This window comes from Odocoileus virginianus, chromosome 17 (genome assembly GCF_023699985.2).
Source record: "Odocoileus virginianus isolate 20LAN1187 ecotype Illinois chromosome 17, Ovbor_1.2, whole genome shotgun sequence".
NCBI classification, from domain to species: domain Eukaryota; kingdom Metazoa; phylum Chordata; class Mammalia; order Artiodactyla; family Cervidae; genus Odocoileus; species Odocoileus virginianus.
Genome location: NC_069690.1, coordinates 24136042 through 24156564, shown reverse-complemented (window position 1 = coordinate 24156564; position 20523 = coordinate 24136042). Strand labels below are relative to the sequence as shown.

At 55.8% G+C, this 20523-nt stretch overlaps 2 protein-coding genes across 5 annotated transcripts in view; one reads left to right on the top strand and one right to left on the bottom strand.

The window, feature by feature from the left end:
• Positions 1–1224: 1224 nt before the first annotated feature.
• PIMREG (PICALM interacting mitotic regulator) lies at positions 1225–5877 on the top strand. Its single transcript, XM_020882846.2, has 6 exons — positions 1225–1337; positions 1870–2199; positions 3295–3590; positions 4083–4178; positions 4800–4849; positions 5233–5877. The coding sequence occupies exons 2-5, from the start codon at positions 1906–1908 to the stop codon at positions 4831–4833; spliced, it is 720 nt and encodes a 239-aa protein (XP_020738505.2). The 5' UTR covers positions 1225–1337; positions 1870–1905; the 3' UTR covers positions 4834–4849; positions 5233–5877.
• Positions 5878–5988: 111 nt separating this feature from the next.
• The window catches only part of PITPNM3 (PITPNM family member 3), a 98074-nt gene continuing 83539 nt past the window's right edge, over positions 5989–20523 (bottom strand). For all 4 annotated transcript variants that reach the window (XM_070478918.1, XM_070478917.1, XM_020882858.2 and 1 more), the window contains 8 exons: positions 19958–20106; positions 17867–17983; positions 15360–15476; positions 14909–15057; positions 14476–14625; positions 12395–12578; positions 11852–11980; positions 5989–10200 (listed from right to left, as the gene is read on the bottom strand). In XM_070478918.1, coding sequence (XP_070335019.1) covers positions 9898–10200; positions 11852–11980; positions 12395–12578; positions 14476–14625; positions 14909–15057; positions 15360–15476; positions 17867–17983; positions 19958–20106 — 1298 coding nt within the window. In that variant the 3' untranslated portion in view covers positions 5989–9897. The remainder of the gene's footprint in view (positions 10201–11851; positions 11981–12394; positions 12579–14475; positions 14626–14908; positions 15058–15359; positions 15477–17866; positions 17984–19957; positions 20107–20523) is intronic.

Sequence of the window (20523 nt, the reverse complement as noted above, 5' to 3'; positions counted from 1 at the left end):
GCGTGTGCCCAGCCGTGTCCAACTCTGTGCTGTGATTAGCTGCTCAGTCGTGTCCCACTCTTGCGACCCCATAAACTATAGCCCGCCAGGCTCTTCTGTCCATGGGATTCTCCAGGCAAGAACACTGGAGTGGGTTGCCATTTCCTTCTCCAGTCCAACCCTTTGGGACCCCATAGACTGTAGCCCTCCAGGCTGCTCTGTCCATGGAATTTTCTAGGCAAGAATACTGTAGTGGGTTGCCATTCCCTTCTCCAGGGGATCTTCCCGACCCAGGGATAGAACCCATGTCTCCCTCCTCTCCTGCACTGACAGGCAGATTCTATGGCCAGGTGCATAGTAAGTGAGTCGTTTGGATAGGTCTCCTCCCATGGGGAGAGTCCCTTTACCAGGGTGTGGGGGAGATGACCCAGAGGTGAAGAACAGGGTTAAGGACTGACCTTCAAGGGACCCATAAGTTGAAACTCGGGAATGGGGGGTGGTGTGTGTATGGGGCGGGAGCTAGGTTCCAGGTGAGCAGGGCAGTGAGGAAGGCAGTGGGGAAACGGAGTAGGGACTACTTTGAGGGAGAGGGGACTTTCTAAAGGTGAATTTTTTAGCTTGGATGCTAAAGGGAAGGAGGGAGGCACTCAGCTGGATAAAGGGGATGGTCAGTGGAACAGGATTGGGGGGCGTACTTGGAATGGGGGTAGGGGCTGGGGGTGCACGCAGTCTGTCCCCTCTTCCAGGATGGGTTTTCCTGGGGAATCCATGCGGGTGGCAAGTTTGGGGAACTGAAGGGCAGTCTCAGGAAGGCAGAGGGTCACAAGGAAAGTTTGAAACAAAATTTCCACAGCAACCCAAGGCTCCGAGTTCCCAGCCCAGGCTCTTTCTGACAAAACCACTGAGACCTTCAGGCAGGATGGGAGGGACCCTTAGGAGCCGGGGACCCCGCCTCGCCCCGCCCAGTCAGGCCAGCCAGAACACTTTATAAGTTAAGGATGGGGTCCAGTGGCCCGAGACCGACCGTCAGTAGGTGGCGCCGGGGCTGAGCCGGCGCGGGCTATGGATTCTGCAGGAAACTCGGCCGGGACCCGCAGATACAAAGGGTCCTCTACGCGCTGCTCCCTGCCCAGCTGGCCTCCAGAGAATGAATGGGGATGGCTGGGCCAATCCGAGAGCAGGATTCACAGCCGCTGGCGCAGGGGCCAATCGGATCCCTGGCGTGGCCGCGAGGCGGGGACAGAGCCAATCAGTTGTGAGGACAGGACCAGGGGGGCGGATCCGCGCGGTGTTTCAAATCGACTGGATGGGCGAGAAGCGGCTGTGCTCGTCGTCTGGTCAGCCTTGGGAGCTGTTGGGTGAGTGCAAGCCGAGGCGTGGTAGGGTTCTGTTCAGAAGGGACGGGAGCAGGTGGGATGGGGGACCTCTAGTTAGGACGGGCACGGCATGTGGGGCTTCTGGGTTTAGCCGGGTGGACATCGGGATGTCTGGTCAGCCCACCGCCGCGCACTGGGTCAGGGCGAGCTCGTGAAAGAGTCCCTAGTCCAGTCTTGGGCCAAGTGCTGAGGCTCAGCGACGGCCGGCGGGTCCTGACTGCCTCCCTCCCAGCCTGAGGCAGATAACGGAAAGTAGGCTGGGATGAAAAGACAGTTGATTCAGACACTTACAGCTAGGGACTTGCTGGCCGGCCTTGTCCAGACTCTGCCCTCTCCCAGGCCTCACTGACCTCACTTCTAGGAAGAATTCCTCCTTCCTGCACCCACAGTTGACAAGCGCCCCACCCCATGGGCCCCAGGACGGGAATCTCTTCCCTGGTACCCAGTGTCTCACTGGATCCTGGGAGTGGGATGGGGGAAATCCCTGCTGAACTCCCATTGATCTCCTCCCCAGGGTCTGTGGGAACAGAACAGACTCTTGGCCAGTCAGATGGCTTCTCGGTGGCCAGCCGTGGGGGCTTCCCTGCGTCGGAGGTCTCTCCAGAACCAGGAGCGGTTGGAGGAGAGTGAGGCCCTGCAGCCTGTAGCCGGCCACCCGGACACCTCCAGTGGGGCCCTGGGCTCCCTGTGCAGACAGTTCCAGAGGCGGCTGCCCCTGAGAGCAGTCAGCCTCAACCTCGGGGTGGGCCCCTCCTGGAAACGCCTGGAAACCCCAGAGCCAGGGCAGCAGGGCCTCCAGGCTGCAGCTCGCTCAGCTAAGAGCACCTTGGGTGCCATGTCCCAGGTAATGCTGACCATGTCCAGGTATGGATGGAAGGCTTCCTTGACGCTGAATAATGACTGCCCCCAAAAAACCCCCAAGAATATAGACTCTGTGAAGACAGGGTCCTTGATTTATTACTGTGTCCCCAGCTCTCCAAACAATTCCTGGTACACACTAGTGCGTGCGTGCTAAGTCGCTTCAGTCGTGTCTGACTCTTTGTTACACTATGGACTGTAGCCCGCCAGACTCCTCTGTCCATGGGATTCTCTAGGCAAGAATACCGGAGTGGGTTGCCATGCCCTCCTCCAGGGGACCTTCCCAGTCCAGGGATCGAGCCCATGTCTCTTATCTCTTCTGCATTGGCAGGTGGTTTCTTTACCACTAGCGCCATCTGGGAAGCCCATGGGACACAGTAGGTGCTCAACAAATAGCTGAATGAGTGAATGAAAATAGTGTTGTGGAGGAAACAGAACATCACAAGACAAGATGATAGCACTATACTGTGATAGGAAATTGCATGCAAAGGGCTAATTGCAGGGGAACACCAAAAACAAGCTTAATCAGTGAAGGCTTTCCGGAGGAGGTGACTCCATGGAATTTGCCCAAGAAAAGGGAGGTATGAGGAGTGTACAAGACAGGTGAAATAGTCCAGACCCAGGGTTGAAGGAGAGCAAAATGCTGAAGAGAACTGGCAGGAACTTAGTCTGGGTATGGCTGGAGGACAGAGAGCAAGGCAGGGCGTGAGAAGGTAGGGCGTGTGCCAAACATGTTTAGAATTATTTCACTGTCTCCTGGGGGTAGGTCTGGTCTTCCCCAGGCCTCCCTTTTGAGTCTGGGTCAATCTGTCCAGAAAGAGGGTTTGGATTTAGACCAACGCAGGCTCCATGAGCCAGCGTGGTTCTGCTGCTGCCCATGCACTTATCCCTGGGGGCTTGAGCTGGGTCCCTGCCATGGACCTGTGGCCTCATGGATTCATTCGCATCCCTCACCCTGAGCCTAAAGGCTGCCTGGATCTGTAGGACCAGCTGGTGGGCCGAGGGGTTGAGGGATGCCCTGAGGAACCGGGTAGCTCATTCCTGGCTTGTCCACACTGACTTTTCCATGTACCGGTCACAGAAGATCCAGGAGTCCTGCCAAAGTGGCACCAAGTGGCTGGTGGAAACCCAGGTGAAAGCCAGGAGGAGGAAGAGAGGGGCCCAGAAGGGCAGTAGCCCCCCAGCTCGCAGCCTGAGCCAGAGGAGCACCCGGTTGTCTGTGGCCACCCCTGCCCTCTCAACCCTGGATCACTGGGAGAAAGAGTACCACCTCCTCTCTGCCCAAATGGGTCCCCATGCCCACCCTTGGCGACGGTCCAGGAGGGAGGCTGCCTTCCGGAGCCCCTACTCCTCGGCAGAGCACCTCTGCTCCCCTAGGTAAGTGGGGTAGTGCCTGCCCCTCAAATACTAACTGGTCCCTGGGGGCTGCTGAGCCCCTCCAGGACACCCTGAGCTGAGCCACATCCATGCTCTGGCTCATCTCTGTGGCCCACTGTGGGGGACCTGGGGAGGTCCTTCTGGGCCTGAGTTTCCCCACCTGCCAAAGGAACAAGTGAGCTTAACTCTGAAAGTATCAAGTCACCCAAGCTCCACCAAAAGTTTTTGAAGCCACCTGGCGGGGGCAGGGGGTGGAAGCTCACCTATCTGCAGGATCATCTACCCTTGACAATAGCCTCCAGCTGTTCTCTGCCATCTGCTCCAAGCCTCTCTGATGACACTTCCTGGAATGGGGGCCTGGGGTGATCAGTTCCCAGTCCACACTGGTCATCTCTGGGGCCTGTACACCAGGTCCCAGTCCTGGGTTAGAATAGGTTCCTGCCACAGGTTTGCGGCCAGTGACTGATATGCGTGGCTTTTCCTTCTGTCCAGCGAGTCTGACAGTGACCTGGAGCCCGTGGGGGCAGGAATCCGGCATCTCCAGAAGGTGTCCCAAGAGCTAGATGAGGCCATCGTAGCAGAGGACAGGTGAGCCAGCTTACCATGCTTCAAAGGACATGGCCAGGAAGGTCCCCTGCAAGCCAGGCCACTCTTTCAGGCAGGTCTCGTGCTCAGACTCTGCCCTGATGTGTGAGTCTAACCATCTCTCTCCCTCTCTGAACCTCTGCCACATGCCTTGGTCTCCTCCTTGATCAAATACTTAGGTTGTGGTGGTAGTTAAGGACACACCTGGATGGATGTGGCCCCCTGGGCCTTCGGCCCCAACATGTGTCCATCACATGTGACCAGGTACCTGGTTCCTGAAAGATCCACCCTTCCACCACTCACTCTCCATGTTTCCTCTCCACCATGCCCACCCTGGATCTGGGGAAAGCAATGCAGCTGCTGTGAAATGCCTGGTCTGTCTGCTTAAGACCCTGTCCTGGGGCAGCACTTGGGCCTGGAGCTGCCCTAACTGGGGTCATACATACATGGCTATGATAGGCTCTGAGGCGGGTCCCCGCTGGCGCTGACTACATGCCAAGTGGGCCATGTACCTGCCACACTGCCAGGTCTGGTCTTGTCTAGCCTGGGTGGGGAGGGTCCCTCAGAGCCTGCAGCACCCAGGACAGACAGCAGCACCTGTCCCCACTGCTTTCCCATCTCTAGTGGCGACATGACTGTTTCTCTCATCCGAGACTGAGGACAGCGCCCTTCAGGTAATGCCCTCCTTCCAAACCTCTTTCTCAGTGTCTTTCTTCTCCTTCCCCCTCCTCCTCCTTCTTCTCTTCCTCCATGAGCTCATAGGCATATCTGGAGGCATGTTAAGGAGCTGAGTCTTTGCTGGAAAAAGATGCAGAGTTGATGGGCCCTGCAGAGCCGAAAGCATGCAAATCCTCTGATCTGCTGGGAGCCAGGGCTGTGGCTGAGCCCATCACTGATGGAGCACACATGGGGGGCACCCCCAACAGCCACAACCACCTTCCAGAACCTCATTTGGGGGGGGGGGGCAGTCTCTGGTGTTCCCACTTCCCCTGGGGTGTGAAGGAGCGCTGTCTTGCAGGAAGCAAGCCATAGCTGACCACCACGCCCTCACACCCAGGATCCACGCCTCCCAGGAGTTCCTGGAGGACCCAGGAGCTGGGGGTGCCCCTGAGCTGCCGCAAGCAAGGACGTGACTCACAAGGCCCCAGGTGGGGGCTGCTTGGGGGCCTCTGCTCTCCTGCTTCAGCCACCTCCCGGCCCGCCAGGGACCACCGGTCACAGCCTGCAAGCAACTCAGGAAGATCTCGGAGGGGTGGGGGGAACCATTCATTCTACTTCCCTTTGGGGCTTAGGAACTCAACCCACATATGAGCTTTACAGTTGCTTCATTTGTAACATGAAGTGCAGATGGCAGGTAATATTTGAGAGCTTGAGCTATATATCCAGGAGTGGGGTCTACAAAGAGTCAGACCATATTATCACCAGTGTAGGGGCTCTTGAGAACCCAGATGTAGCCCTCCTTCCCACGCAAGAATCCCAGGAGGAGGGATGGGAGAGGTTTCCAGGCCCCAAGATCCTGGGTCCACAGGGACCTATTCTCATTCTCAGCACAGGGCACTGTGAGCATAGAGGGCACACACTATTCAATAGTGATTTCTGCCCTTTGTAAATTATTTAAGAAATCTGTCATTTTATTAGAAAGAAACCAGTGCATGACTTTCCTGGATAACACTGCTTTTTCATAATAAAGACTCTTTCTGTAGTTGGCATCTGTTTGTTATCACCCACCCCGACTCTGAGCCAGCCTGCCCCCAGATCAGGGGGAACACAAGCAATGGGAACGGTCTCTCAGCTTGGTTCAGAGCAAAGTATGTTTTAAAGGCAAATAAGGTTTTTATTTAAGTGACAACATTTGAGAGTTAAAAACCAGCTCACATCAAAATCAAGACCAGTTGTAAAAATCTTTTTAACTTCATAGTGCTGTTTTTGTCTTGTTAGAAATCTCGTATTTTACATTTTCTTTTCTAACGGATTTTTGTACAAGGCAGCCATGAGAAATAGAATAAACCTTTTTCACCACAGAACCATCCACCACAAATAATACTGCGAGTTACACACTTAGGAACAGTCAGACAGACAAGATCAGACGGGCTGCCAACGCCGAGTAAACACACCTAAGGACAGCGGGGTCCAAGGGTAGGAGTCCCCACCAGCCCGCCGCCCTATTGTCCCACCCCTCCTTGATGTCACCTGCCTCTCCTTGTGTGATGAGGGTGGGGGACAAACTCTTGATTTTTTTTTTTTTTTTCCAATCACCCTGTTGGTTTCTCAGCCAGGAGTCAAGGACCCAGGCCATGCCTTGCTGCTTGGACTGAACCCTACTTAGGATTTTTAAGAAAGTTGCCCCATGCCCGGGGTCAGAGGAAGGACAGGGGACGTTTCTTTTGGTTGAGCCAAAAGAGAATAGGTTTCCAGAGCACTTGGCACCCCAACCCCCCGGGGATTCTGCAGGAAGGTTGGTCATTTAAGGCGGGGTCAAGTTGAGGCTCCGCAGGCAAGGCACCCCTCCCGGGCGGAGCTGCACCTGGGCTGGGTGGGTGAGTGTCCCCGCAAGACCGGCACCACCTCGGGACCCATTTCCACATGCCTCGGGGTCCGGATTCCATTGAAACATTGGTGCCATGTTTTGTCTGCAGGGTACTTCCAGGGCGTGGGTCTGGGCTCCAGAGTGGTAAAAGTACAGTTTAAAAACCATGAGATCCAGCCTCCCCTCTTTCCTAGAGCCCACCCCCAGTAATGTCTGGAATAATGGGGTTCAAAACTTTATTTTCTGTGGCCCAGCATCCAGACTGGAGGGCCATTTATCCAAATGCATGAAAGAGTCCAACTTTTTTTTTTTCAATGTATCTGTTGTGGAGCCTAAGAGAGGAGTTGAGATCTTTAGAAAAATGCCATGAGGCTGGAAGAGCAGGCCCTAGCTACAGATGCACCCTGAACCCCCAACAGGGCGAAGGTAGGGAAAGGCAGCAGGCAGGCCATCTATCGGGATAGCCCCCCAGGACTAGGAAGAACAAACATGCCACACAAGAAACAAGGAGCTTTGGTCAGGCGGGAAGATCTGTTTTCCAGCCCCTGGGAGCAGGCATACCAGGAGCTGGAAGGATTCTCTAGAAAACAGCCAGATTGGGGGTCACAGAACTACTCAGGGAGAGGCAGCGGCAACCCCTCCAGAGAACACAAGTTGGTTCTTTGTTTTTCTCCAACGCAACTGGATGGACAAAAATCAAACAAACCACTAGCAGAGAAAGTGCATATTGGTTACAGAGTTGCCATGAAAGCAGTACTGAAACAAATCTGATCACTGTACAGAACCCCACGTACATACACTCACACACACCAACTGCAGCTCCCAAAGCACTGTGTTCAGAATACCTCATTGTACACCTTCCACATCAAGGTGCAAGTCGCCAGAGCCCCAAACTGGAGCTCTGGGAGGGAAGGGGTGTGGGCCTTCCTGCTGGGGCTCACGTCCCAGCTCTGACCCCCACAACCACAGAACCCTGCTCCCCCAGACTCCAAATTCTTCAGGGTCCCAGCCTCTCTTGCTCCCAGGCTGGGGTTCTCAGGAAAAAAAGGGGTAGAGGTACTCTTACTGGAGAAGAAGTATCTCACGCTAATTATTTCATCACTTGAGAGTAATACATCAGTGGCTTCTGCAAAAAGGAGATGGATTTCAGAGAAGCAGACTATGTCTGCCCAAGTTTAATTCGGGGTCTATTTTGGAAAGGAGGGGAGAGATTGGCTTTGGGGTGACTATGCCATAGGAGCTGGTGCCCAATGGAGAGCCAAGAAGGATGAAATGTTAAAGGAGGGGTGGGCCCGTCGTGAGCCACCAGAAGGCAGAACCAGAGAAGAAGCTGGGGGTGATCACCCTTCCCCAACAGACTTGCCAGCAGCTCTGGGTTTGGGTGCAGATGCAGCGCTGGAAGTGGAGCTGGAGAAGACAGTTCTCGTAGGGCAGGAGTGAGGGCTGGGAGCCCGGACCCCTCCAGCCCCAGAGGGGCGTCGAGTGTGCCAGGTGATTCACAACAGCAGGGCCAGTTGCCCCCGCCAGCAGCCGCCACCGGGGAGGACCCTGGCCACATGAGAGCTGCGAGAGGTAGACAGCAGAAGCAACAGTGAGCGACACAGGTGCCTGCTGGGCATACAGACGTCTGGGCCCTGGGGCAGCCCAGCCCCTGACACAGAGCCCGGCCGAAAGAGCTGGACCAGCCTCAGCAACAGCCCGGAGGGACTCAGAGGCGGCCCGGGAAGCACCCCACACGGGCAGGCGTGGGTCTGGGCCAGGGAGCAGGAGAAGTGCAGGAGACCAATGCCCTGGCCAGGGGCTCAGCAGCAGGAAGGCCTGGGCAGAATTTGAGGGAACCCCAGGAGAGCCAAGCCCTGCCAACCTCAAGGGACAACCCAAGAGGAGGTTATGGGCATTAAACCAAGCTGAGTGGCTGGGGGAAGGGCAGAGAACACAACAGTTTGAGCCAAAATTACATGAAACCCCGGAGCTCTGGGACCTCAGCTGTCTACCTTCCAGGAGCCAAAGGGAGAAATCACTCTGAGCCGAGCTGGGGAGGAGGAGCCAGGCCAGGACCTGCTGGGAGATGTCTCTGTTCCTGGGACACCAGGTTTGGGTATCAGTGCAAAGCAAACCTCTCCACGGAGCAGGGACTCCCCTTCCCAGCAACCCCCGCAGAGAGGCTTCCTTGGAAGTGGGGGGGCAATGGGCCCCCAGAGCCCCTCTCTCAGTTTGCAGGGAGGGTATAGATCACTAGGCATTCTGAAGGGCTCTTAGGCCTGAAATGCCGCAGAGGGCAGAAGTGCAGGGCAGCCTAGGAGTCAAAAACACCCCACAATCTCAGCTGGGGAGACCCCTCCAATTACAGAAGGAAGGCAGGGCCCAGCGAGGGCAAGCAACAGGCTCAAAGGTTCCCGGCCAGCCGAGCTAGGCCAGAGCCCAGGGCCGCAGCCTCACGGCGGACGGCACCAGGCAGGACTCCGGGAAGAGGCAGGAGTGTCCTCCAGGGCTCCGGGAGAAAGGCGAGGATACGGAGGACAAGAAAAGGGGCACAATAGACAGCTGCAGGAGGACAGAGCGTCAGCACCAGACCCCACCCCCAACCGTCTGCGGACAGACAACTCAAACACAGGATGAACCTACCCCACATCCTCGCACTCCCAGAAAGTGGCCACTTGGCCACAGGGAGCCAGGCCCAGGATGGTGACCTGGGATGTCGCCAGGGGGCAGGCACAAATGCCACTTGCCCCCCCCTCCCCTCACCCCAGCAGGCAACCAAGAAGCTGCACTTGCTAGTGGCTTTTGGTCCCTGATTTGGGGGCGCCTCCCTTGAGGGCCTGCCAACCATCACTGCCGAAGCCTCCGGAACTCAGAGAGATGGTCGACTTTGTCAAACACTCGGGCTCCGGGCAAGCCTGCCCCCGGGGGGTTACACAGACATCCACCCGGACTGGGGCTTGCGTTGCAGGCCTAAGGGAGCAGCAGCGACTGCATTGAGACCCCTGGATCTCACCCCTTTGCCGCCCAGGGAGCCTCCCCGCCAAGGCCGGGCAGGGTCCCTCCCGCCTCGCTGGTTGGACACTTTGCTGGACAGACACGGGAGGGAAAAAGCAGGAAACAGCCTGTGTCTGCCGGGGACAAGGCAGCCCCTCCCGTCCCCGCAGGCAGCCCTGGTGGGCCCCCCACCCCCTGCTCTGCTGCACCGCCCCGCCCTCAGGGCACCGACTCGAACTTGGGGGGCCCGCGCGCCCAGCTGAGCGCGGGCAGGGGCCGCTCGTGGTCCTTGTCGGACTCGGGCTGGCTCTGGGCCCGCTCGGGCTTGGGGTTGGCGGGCGGGTCGGGCTGCTGCACCGACATGGTCCGGCGCAGGTGGTTGCGCTTCCGCAGGAACTCGGGCTGCGCGTGGAGGCCGAAGCTGCCCTTGCGTAGGATCATGCGCGAGCTGTTCTTTTTGGGGCGCGAGCGGTGGCCGGACTCCAGCGCCGCCAAGTGTGCCGCGTAGCCCTCGCTCAGGAACTGCGGAGGGGACAGGGGTCAGGTCAGCGGGGGCGGGGGGGCCCTGGTCCTGTCTCCTGCCCCCGCCCCCACCAGCCCCAACAACGCCCCTTCCCTGGAGCACCCAGCTTCTACCGGACCCAGGTTGCTCATTACTCTTCGAGGCTCCCTGCCTGGCTTGGCACAACTGAGTGCTTCGGTCTGACCCATGGGTCACACCTGGGATCCCCTGGATTCCTGAAGCTCTGTCATCCTTGTCACTTTCACTAAGGTCCCCCAAAGGTAAGTCTCTCTCCTCCTCCAGCTTCTACCCCAGGAAACTTCATCGATGTTTTCCTGGCCCCCACAGTGGCCCTCCTGTCCAGTTCCTTCTGCTGGGCCTGCAGAACCTTGCTACTCAAAGTTTGGGCCGTGGACCAGCAGCATCTGCAGGACCTGGACCCTTGACAGGCAGTCAGGCCCCACCCTAGGCATGGGAATCTGAATGTGCATTTTAACAAGCTCCCCCGGTCATCCGCACGTAGGTTAGAGTTGAGAAGCCCTGCTCTGACGGTCCCCACTCGGAGTTCCCACCGTCTCTGCCCTTGTACCTGATGCTCACTCTCAAGCACCTCCACTCAACATGGTGCAAAGAGATCATTATCACCTTCCCATCAATCGCCTGCTTCTCAATCCCAGTAATGGTACTACCTGCCTGGTTGCCCAGGGCTTCCCAGGTGCCGCCCGTGGTAAAGAACCTGCCTGCCAGTGCAGGATATGTAAGAGACGTGGGTTTGATCCCTGGGTTGGGAAGATCCTCTGGAGGAGGGCATGGCAACCCACTCCAGTATTCTTGCCTGGAGAATCCCATGGACAGAGGAGCCTGGCGGGCTACAGTCCCTGGGGTCACAAAGAGCTGGACACAACTGAATCAACTTAGCGCACATGCACCTAGTCTCCCAGGTCAGAACCAAGCGCCATCCTTGACGTTCCGTTTCTCCCATCCTGAGAATCTGATCCCTTCGTTACCAAATCCAATCCATCCTGCTTTAGGAGTGCCTCTCAAACCCTTGTCCTTCTCTGCCCTGCCGCCACCCTACCGCTGCTTGCCTCCCCCTCCCCTTCCTCTGATGCCCCCTCCAACCCCAGCCTGAGGGATCTCTCTAAATCAGGAGCCAGACACACAGGCCCTCCGCGATGCACCGCTCCAAGCCCTGCTCCCTCCCGTATCGCCCTTAGCCAAGCTGAGTCACTTGCAGTTAGTTCCCAGAATATACACTTGTTCTGCCACCTCCTGACCCTTCATTTTGCTGCTGCCTCTGTCATAAAGGCTCCTTCAACCTCAGGCCCTTCACGGACAACTCCTTCCAACTTTCAAAAATCAACCTTGTCCTTGAGTCGGGTTTAGCTGCTCCTCTTTAGGGCCCACAATTCTCTGTGCCCCCCTGTCATTCATTATGGCTACTGACACACTGCACTATCATTATTGGCTAGTTTTTCCATCTCCCCATCTAAACTGGGTGACGTGACATCCGAGTCCACTTACACCCCACACAGGTACCCAGCTGTGTTTGTTGAATGAATGAATGAGCAAATGAAAGAACGAACAGGTGATTGAATGAACAAACAATGGAATAAACCACCTTCTCCCCCTCTCTGCTTTTACTGGCCTCACACCCCCACTTCCACCCACCTGGCACTGGGTTTGGTACTTCTTGGTAGGCCGGCCCACGATGAAGATCTGGGAGGGTGGCAGGCCCAGCACACTGTAGACAGAGATGTCCTTCGTGGAGCCGTAGGCTGCACTGATTTTGATGAAGCACTGAAACACAGGGTAGCTGATGCGGGTTGGGGCAGTGCATCTGCCACAAAGGATTCCTAGATGTCCCCCCAGGGAGCACTGGTGGGGGAACCCTTTCTCTGCACACAGTCAGACTCCAGGTCATGGGTCCACCTTGCATCAGGGGCCACTCCCTGCAGTGGCCTCCCCTTCCTAAACCCCACCGTTCTCATCCATCAGTGGAGATGGAGGAGATACACACCTCGCTGGGCAGTAAAAGGACTGATGAGATGCACGTGAATGTGCTTTGCCAACTGGGCATCCGCTTGGACAATCAGAGGATGTGGGGTAAAGGAGGGGCTCCCCCCAGGTTGAGGGAGGAGGAGGGGGTGAAGAGGAGGGTGGCCGAGGACTCACCCCTCCCCGGCCGAAGCCCCTCCCTCGCTGGACACTCACCTCCTGCATCAGGTTGCGCAAGAAGATGGCCTTCTGCCGCAGCGGGTCGTGCACCAGCCCGTCGGAGAAGAAGATCATGCCCTGTGGGAAGTTGTGCTGGGACAGCCACGACACCACCCGCTGCTTCTGCATGTCCGGCCGCCCCGTGATGTAGAGGATCATGTAGCCCAGGTCCTGCCAGTGCCTGGTGAGAGGATATTGCAGGTTCCAGCCCCCGCCCCATGCAAGCCACCCACTGCCCAGCAGCCCACACCCCCTGCTTCCCCCATACTCCCAAAAAGCTGGAGGCGCTGTTCCAGGGCATGGTAGGGGAAAACAAGGGGGACCCCGAAATCCACACCCTGAGTTGAGCCCCGTGAGTCCTAACCATCTCCCCCAGATGGCCCCAGGCGCCAACCACATGCCCACAGCCCAGCTGGTCCCCCCACCCCTGCCTTCTCTACTTGGGTCCCCTTCTCCCTGATGCCACTGTCATCACTCAAGTTTCTGGAGCCAGAAGCCAAGCCACTTGGGTTTCTCCCTTTCCCTCAGTCTCCTTGCCAATCAGCGAGCCTTTGATTCTACCAAGCAGCATCTTCACTCCACCCTCTCACTTTAACTCCACTTCTGAGCCTCAGCTCAGGACTATTGAACTGGTCCCCAAGAACTCCCAGGACTGGGATCAGTCCACTTCTGGCACGCGGATGACCCAGAGTCCTGGAGGACAGTTTCTTGTGCCCATGACTTATTTTCTTCCACGGGACTGTGAGTTTCCTCCAACTAGGAGCTCTTTCTGCATCAGTGCCAGAGCCTGGCCCAGAACTGGCCTCGGAAGATCAGAGGGAGGCAGATAGGGAGGGAGGAACTCAAGTGGTACCCCTTCTGTTTTTCTCGTGGCAAAATCCTTTCACACGTCTTTCTGCAGTACAACAGCCATGGGAGATTGTTTCCAGCCACACTTCCCACCCTGTCCTAACCTGGCTTACAACACCCAATGGCCCTGGACTTTATTCCTACACACTGTCTGTTCTTCCCTGTCCTTCTCACTTCCCTGGCCTATCAAACTCAGTCCTGTATTTTCTTCCTTTCGCCTTTCTATTTGTGCTCATCTTTGTACAGTGGCATGGATTGAAATATATATGCACCTGTCCTTCAAGGGCTGACTCAAATGCCACCTCTCCCAGGAACCCTGCTCTGCTTTCTCCAGTCAGCTATAAAAAGTCCAGTCTCTTGATTGGCACTGTGTGTTAGCTAGTCTCGAAAGATGGGCCCCCCAGTGAGCCATGTGTCCCAGTAGTCACACCTTTATGTGTTCCCTTCCTCTTTGAAACTGGGCTGATCCTGGGATTAGCTTAGAACTAATAGAACAAGTGTAGTAGAAAAGACACTGAATCCCAAGGCTGGGTACTAAGAAGGCTTGTAGCTTCCAGCTGGGTATCTGGGAACCATAGTAGGCCAGTTACCAGCAAGGAAGCCCATCACCAGGTACCAAGTCTGGCTAGTCTGAGACCACCCAGGCTGGCCACCTGGAGCAGCCAAGTGGAGAGAGAAAAAGACAGACCCCAGCCAAGGCACAAGATACATGAGTTCATCACCCATCTTGAACATCTTGAACATCCAGCCCTTAGATGACCCCCAGCCTAGACCACAAGCTGACTGCCATTTCTGGAGAGGCCCCCTCTGAGAACCTCCCAGCAGAACCTAATCAATCCATGGAACGATGTCACAGAATAATAAACTACTATCATAACTCACTAAAAATGGAGCCATTTGCTCCATGGCGATTGTAATCAGAACATAATAATTTTATCCTGATTGGTATCTGAATGCAAGAGACCCGTCCTGATTCACTGCACAGAATGCTCTGACAGTGTTAGGATAAATGGAGAGAGGGAGGCAGGGAGGAACAGAAGGCTGGAAGGTGGTGGAGTTTCTCAAGAACCCTCAGTAAATTACTCCTGCAGGTGAAGTTAGGACTCCTGGCTCCCAGCCCAGAGACTAGTGGAATTCCTAGAGGAAACTAGAAAAACACAGCCCACCTCCCGCACAGCCACTGGTGCCTTCCCCAGAGGATGTGTCCTCTTCAGGAAGGAAGCGCTCACCGGACAACGTCCACTGCCCCCGGCCGGACCTTGGGGTCACTTCCCATGATGGACACGCTGGCCGCAAAGGAGCCGTCGATGCTGAAGACCACGCACTCCATGCCCCGGGGCAGCACTGTGAGGTAGCTCATCGCGCAGGTCTGGTCGCCCCTGAAAGGTGCCCACCTGGGGGTTAGCTGTGTACTCAGGGTCAGGTGTCAGCCTGAAGCCAACATCAGCCCTTGGCCAGGGTCACAGCTCAATTGGGGCCAGGATGAGAGAGAAACTGGGTGGCACCTCCTGATGCTAAAGCAGTGACTACATCCATTTTCCTCTCTCCCAGCAGACAGGGATGGGGCCCAAGACAGCATCCCCAGGACCCCATCTTCTGGACAGACCTAGAAGGGCCATGGAATTGGGTGAAACCACTGTGAGAATGTCCCCTGGATCTGACCTGACGACCATCTTGACGGGGTAGACGCCGACCCCCAGGCGCCGGGGCCGTGGCACACTATATGTGATGCGCCCACTGCTGTTGGTGATCTCTGTGTCCAGGTGCACCCAGCGGCCGGAGGACGGCTCTGCCATCACCAGGATGTCCACCTGCAGGTGGCGAGGGGGCCAGGGGACTCGCTGAAAGCCGGGGAGGGGGCTGGACTTGGGAGCTTTCTACCAAGACCGCAGGGCTTGGAGTCCCTGCTTGATGCTAGTTCCTGGCTCCCACCATCCCTTCTCTCTCCACTGCAGCCACACCAGCTTCTCCGAAGCACCCAGTCCATCCCTCACTCCCACTCACCCTCCCTGACTCGGGTGAACATCTCCCACCTCGTGCAGCCAGCCCCTCCCCGCAGCCCTTGGCCCAGGTGCCGTCTGGTACCCAAGAAAGGAGGGCCCAGCTTCTGTACCTTCTCGCCGGTCAGGGCCACCATGTCGAGGGGCCCGTACATGAACCTCCCCACCAGGACCTGGGGGCCATCTTCGGCAGCAATCACGTCGTTGGCCCGGTGGTTGGCAGTGACATTCTGGAAGGACAGAAACCAGCTCCACCTCTGCAAGGGGACTTGACCTTGGTTTTTCTTTACATCGTCCTCAGGATGGGTTGGAGGGATGGTCCCCTGTGAAATCTTGCCTTCCTTCCTTGTTAACCCCATTAAAGTTTCCAAGACGTGTCCCCACAGAACCCCTGAAGAAAACAAACCCTTAAAACTTCACATCATCTCCAAGGAGTGCTAGGCTCCCACAAATGAGCATCCTCTGCTCTTAATGCTCCCCATGGCCTGGAACTAACAGTCAGTCCTCAGAGCCTGGCATCCTTCTAGAAGGCCAGACTGGAAACTACGAGTCACCGTCGCTTCTTGCTTCCACATCACGGCTCATATCCAGTAGCCATTTACCATCCATCTTCGCTTAGTGGGCGATTTAAATGTCAAGAGTAGGGAGAACAGTGTAGGAAGCCTTGTGTGGCTGGAAACCAGTCACAGCCCTTCTGGCTCCCTTCTTCCTTTGCAGGATCCCCCACCACACCCCTGCCACACTCCAGATTATTCTGGAGCAATTCTGGACATTGCATCATTTGTTTGTAACTATATCCCAGCACCCCCCTCCTTCTTCATGTCTGGTTTCAATTCATTTCGTAGCTCCCAGCCTGGACCACCTACCACTCCCAGGCTGGCTCCAAGACCCCAGACCACTGAATTTTTACAAAACTGCCTACATCAGTGTCTCTGCCCACACCCCAGGTACCTCTCACGTGGACTCTGCTAGTAGCATCTTAAAGGAGCCCCTTATTCAAAACACAGCCCCCACGCAGATTCATTGTCTTTACAAAGCACAGAACTTTTAAGCTCCTGGCTCCAAATCCTGAGCCTGACATCAAAACTTTGCTGGGAAACCTTTTCAGTCCCCCCTCATGCTGCTGCCCTTTGAAGCCCAGCTGGTTCTTTCAGGTCAGGCTCTGCAGAGAGGCCTCAGGGCCTTTGCTCACATTGATTACCCAAACCCCCAGCCCCCTGACTCTCCACAGCATCCCTGGTCCTCTGTCTCCACATTCCAGCCCATCCACTATGACCTGACTCAATTTCGTCCTCTCCAAGAAGCACCCGGGGACTCCCTAGACACAGTCTCTACCTCCTCTCAATTCCCACGGAATTTTAATTCAATAGTTCAACAAATATCTGCAGGCACCTCATCCCCGCAGGTCCCTGGGCTGGGCTCTGGGTATGCAGAGAGGGACCAGTCATGGACCCTGACCTGGAGACACTTAGTCAAGTGAGGAATGCAGGCCCCCTAACAAGAATTCTGATGACAGAAGATTCCATTCACGGAAATAAACACAAGGAAAGATGTCATAAAATGAAATTAAGTACTGACACAAGTCACAACGTGAACGAACCTTGAAAGCATGCTCAGTGAAAGTAGCCAAACATAAAGGACCACATGTTGTATGATTGCATTACATGAAATGTCCAGAATAAGTAAATCTATAGACACAGAAAGATTACTGGTTGCTCAGGGTTAGGGGTGGGAGTAACGGGCTGCGGAGGGGGATAGTGGCTAAAGCGTAAGGGGTTTCTTTTGGAGGTGATGAGCGGTTCTAAAATTAACTGCAATGATAGCTGCACATAGTTGTGAATATACTAAGACACTGAATTGCATACTTTAAGTGGGTGAATTGTGTGAAGTGTGGCTAAAGCTCAATAAAAATGTTTACAAAAAAGAGTTGATTCATGGATCACCCTCTACCACTTAAGACTATTCTTGGGGTTCATGTCTGAGGTTCCCACAAGACTAGAAGTGTCCACCATAGCAGTGGCTGTCTGTATATTCCTGTGCCCACCGCCTGGCAGAAGGCCAGGGACAAAGTGGGTATGGATGATTGTTTGCTGAGTAAATGAATGTATGTGGACCCAACTCCTACTCATACTCCAATACCTTGCAGAGGTGACACTTCTTCAGGGACACCCTGCACAGCTTACCCTGACAATCCTTCTCTCCATCTTCTTCCTAATCTGGGCCTCCCTCTACATCCTGGCAAATGCCACCCCAGGCGGTGAGCCCCATGGTTGTAGGGAGAACTCTTTCTGACTCATGTGCACACCTACAGAGGCCTGGCATACAGGTCCATATTTGGCATCTCATCTCTATCCTCAGTGCCCTGGACCTGCACCCACGGTGCTCCTGTGGAGGCAGGCCATGGGGAACCAGCTCACCCATCTCATCTGCTCCGCACCTCCACCCCCACCTCTACAGCAACCCTGGGGGCCTTGTCTAAGCATGAATCCCAGCATGTATCAGCATGGAGCTCTATAACCCAAGCCCTTCTCGGCCATGTGGATGCCCCATCCCCTGGGGACAGCCCCACCTCCCTGACACCACAGCCCCAACCCGTAGGTGCCTCCAACAAAGCACATACCCGCAGCTTGACCTGGGTCCTCTTACGAAGCCACTTCTCGCGGGGGTTGGCAGGGCTCAGTGCCGCAGGGTCCAGGCCAGCGCTCTCCTTGACATTCACGCTCTCATAGCGCATCACCTGATCAACAGCCCAGCAGGACTGCCGGTCAGGCCGTCTGAACCCCTCCCCCTCCTCCCCCTGGTGTCAAGGTCCTCCCACTTACGGCCAGGCCCTTCTCCAGGCCTCCCCACCTCCCAGCCTGGGACCCTCAGGGCAGCCTTACTGCCCAGCTGTCCTGACAGCTGGGGCCAGACCACTGTCTCTCAAATGCTCTGGCCCGGGAGCAGCCCCTGCTCTTGACGCCCCAACCCAGGAACCACCTGGGTCTGTACGCATTCACTGCCTTCCCCCTGCCCCCATCATGGTGGGTGACTGTTATCAAAGGCCAGCTGGAGCCCTGGTCCCAGCTCCACCCACCTGCTCAAGAACATGATGGAGCAAGTTTCCCTCTCAACCCTGCATCACTGGTTAGCCCCTCACTACTGGCTCACTCTCCTTAGCATCTAAATTAGCATCCCGTCTCCTTAGCATCCCATAGAGATTTTGCTGGCGGTACAGTGGTTAAGGCTCTGCACTTCCAATGTAGGGCTGTGAGTTTGATCCCTAGTCAGAGAACTAACATCCCTCATGCCACACGGCCTGATCAAAAAAAAAAAAAAAAGAAAGAAACCAAATAGTGTTGTTTTTTTTCCAAAAATCTAACAAATAAATAAATAGTAAACATATGTTCTAGTGCCTCTTTCTAGGCTCCATCTTCAACAACCATCACCTGTCCCTGTTCTCCTTGACAGCAACAGACTACAAAAGACTTGGCCTACACTATCTCCCCTTCCTCACTGCCACCTCCCCTCCCCCAGCTCCAGGCAGGCTTCTGACCCAGTGGCTCCGTGGAAGCCACTCCTGCCAAGGCCCGGTGACCGTGACCTCCATCCTGCCCAACTCAGAGGCCCCTCTGGTCTATCCACTCTGATCCACCTCTGACCTCAAGGGGTGTCCTCCTCCTTCTCTTTCAGTGGCCCCTCCTCTCTCCCCAGAGGGGTTTGGGACTCCTCCCTGAACTTCTCTATCCACAGAGACTCACTCCCTCAATCTGTGATACTGTGATTTATAGTAAGAGGTAAATGTCTTGTCCAGCTTCAGGCACAAAGCTCCTAAAATCCTTGGAATTTCCTAATCGAGAGGTACAAAGGTGTCTTTTGTTATGTTAATGAGATGAGTTGCACCACGTCTCAAGGGGCTGGTTGCCAGGAGAACCAATCTTGTAATTACAGCGATTTTCAGTCCCACCCCCACCATCACCACCACCTCCTGCGAAGGGCTGGAGGTTGGAGTTCAATGACCCATGGCCATAATTTAATCAATCGAATCTATGTACTGAAGGCTCCATAAAAACCCAAAAGGATGGGGTTCAGAGAGCTTCCAGGTTGGTAAGCTGTGGAGCTGGGGGACAGTGGTGCCCTCTGAGAGGGCATAGAAAACCCACCTCCTTTCCCCACACCCTGTCCTTTGCATCTCTTCCATCTAGCTGTTCCTGAGTTAAATCTTTTATGTGCTCAGTCACTTCAGTCATGTCTGACTCTCTGCAACCCCGTAGGCTGTAGCCTGCCAGACTCCTCTGTCCATGGGAACAGTAAAGTGGATTGCCATGCCCTCCTCCAAGGGACCTTCCCAGCCCAGGGATCGAACCAGCATCTCTTGTGTCTCCACCTCCTTGGCCATGGAGGGTGCATGCAGTCCAGCCCCCACCTCCCAGGCTCTCTCTCAGTCACTGGCCTCTCTGCTCCACCTATTTGACAGATGAGGACACTGAGACCCACAGGAGAACCAGCGTGATGACTGCAATCTCCAAGTTGAAACATGGGCACATTCTCCTACATGGCATCTATTTAATTTTCTAGAAAGTGCCATGACATTGACCAGAAGCCATATTCCTTACGAAAATGGTTGTCTGTCCAGGTCACTCCCCCCTCCACTTGCCATGCTCCAGTGTCTAATGTGACCGGCAAGGCAAGCGTCTTCTCCCCCGAGGCTTCCCAGGCAGGGGCGGCGTACCTGTCTCAGGATGAAGGCCACCACGTCCGTGGACTCCCAGTAGCTGGCGTGGAAGAGGTGGGGCAGGGCCACGGTGGGGAAGGCCGTGAGGACGTCAGGGCAGTACAGGGCGTAGTCGATGCGCTTGGAGCCCCACCACTTGGCTGTGACTGTGGATCCGAGAGGGATCTGAGCAGGACTGAGCAGCCTGCCCCAGGGCCTTGACCCAAGGGGCAGTGCGTGTGGGACCCCTAGGGTGCAGATCCAGTGGTGGACACGCCACTAGGGACACGAATTTGGAGCCAGAGCACTAAGCTCAAAATGAGCTCTAGGAAATGAGCTCTAGAAAATGAGCTCTAGAAAACTCTTCCTCCAGCTTCGACAACCCTCCAGCCCCCTTGCCCAGCCAACTGGCCTCCAGGTCGCATGCTGCAAACTGGTCCCCAGAATGGGGGCCGGACCCACGGACATATAGAGTCTCACCCCAGGGCTGCTGGTCAGAGGGACTCCATGGGGGAGACTGAACGTTGGGATTAGGGCTCTGGCTGAGGTCAGAGCTCAGACCACTGTCAGAGGTCAGGACCCCT

Excerpts from the sequence above, each read along its gene's own strand:
- PIMREG (XM_020882846.2), top strand. The coding sequence starts at position 1,906 with ATGGCTTCTCGGTGGCCAGCCGTGGGGGCTTCCCTGCGTCGGAGGTCT. Across the intron at positions 2,200-3,294 it reads CCTTGGGTGCCATGTCCCAG|AAGATCCAGGAGTCCTGCCA; the intron begins GTAATGCTGACC and ends TACCGGTCACAG. Across the intron at positions 3,591-4,082 it reads GAGCACCTCTGCTCCCCTAG|CGAGTCTGACAGTGACCTGG; the intron begins GTAAGTGGGGTA and ends CCTTCTGTCCAG.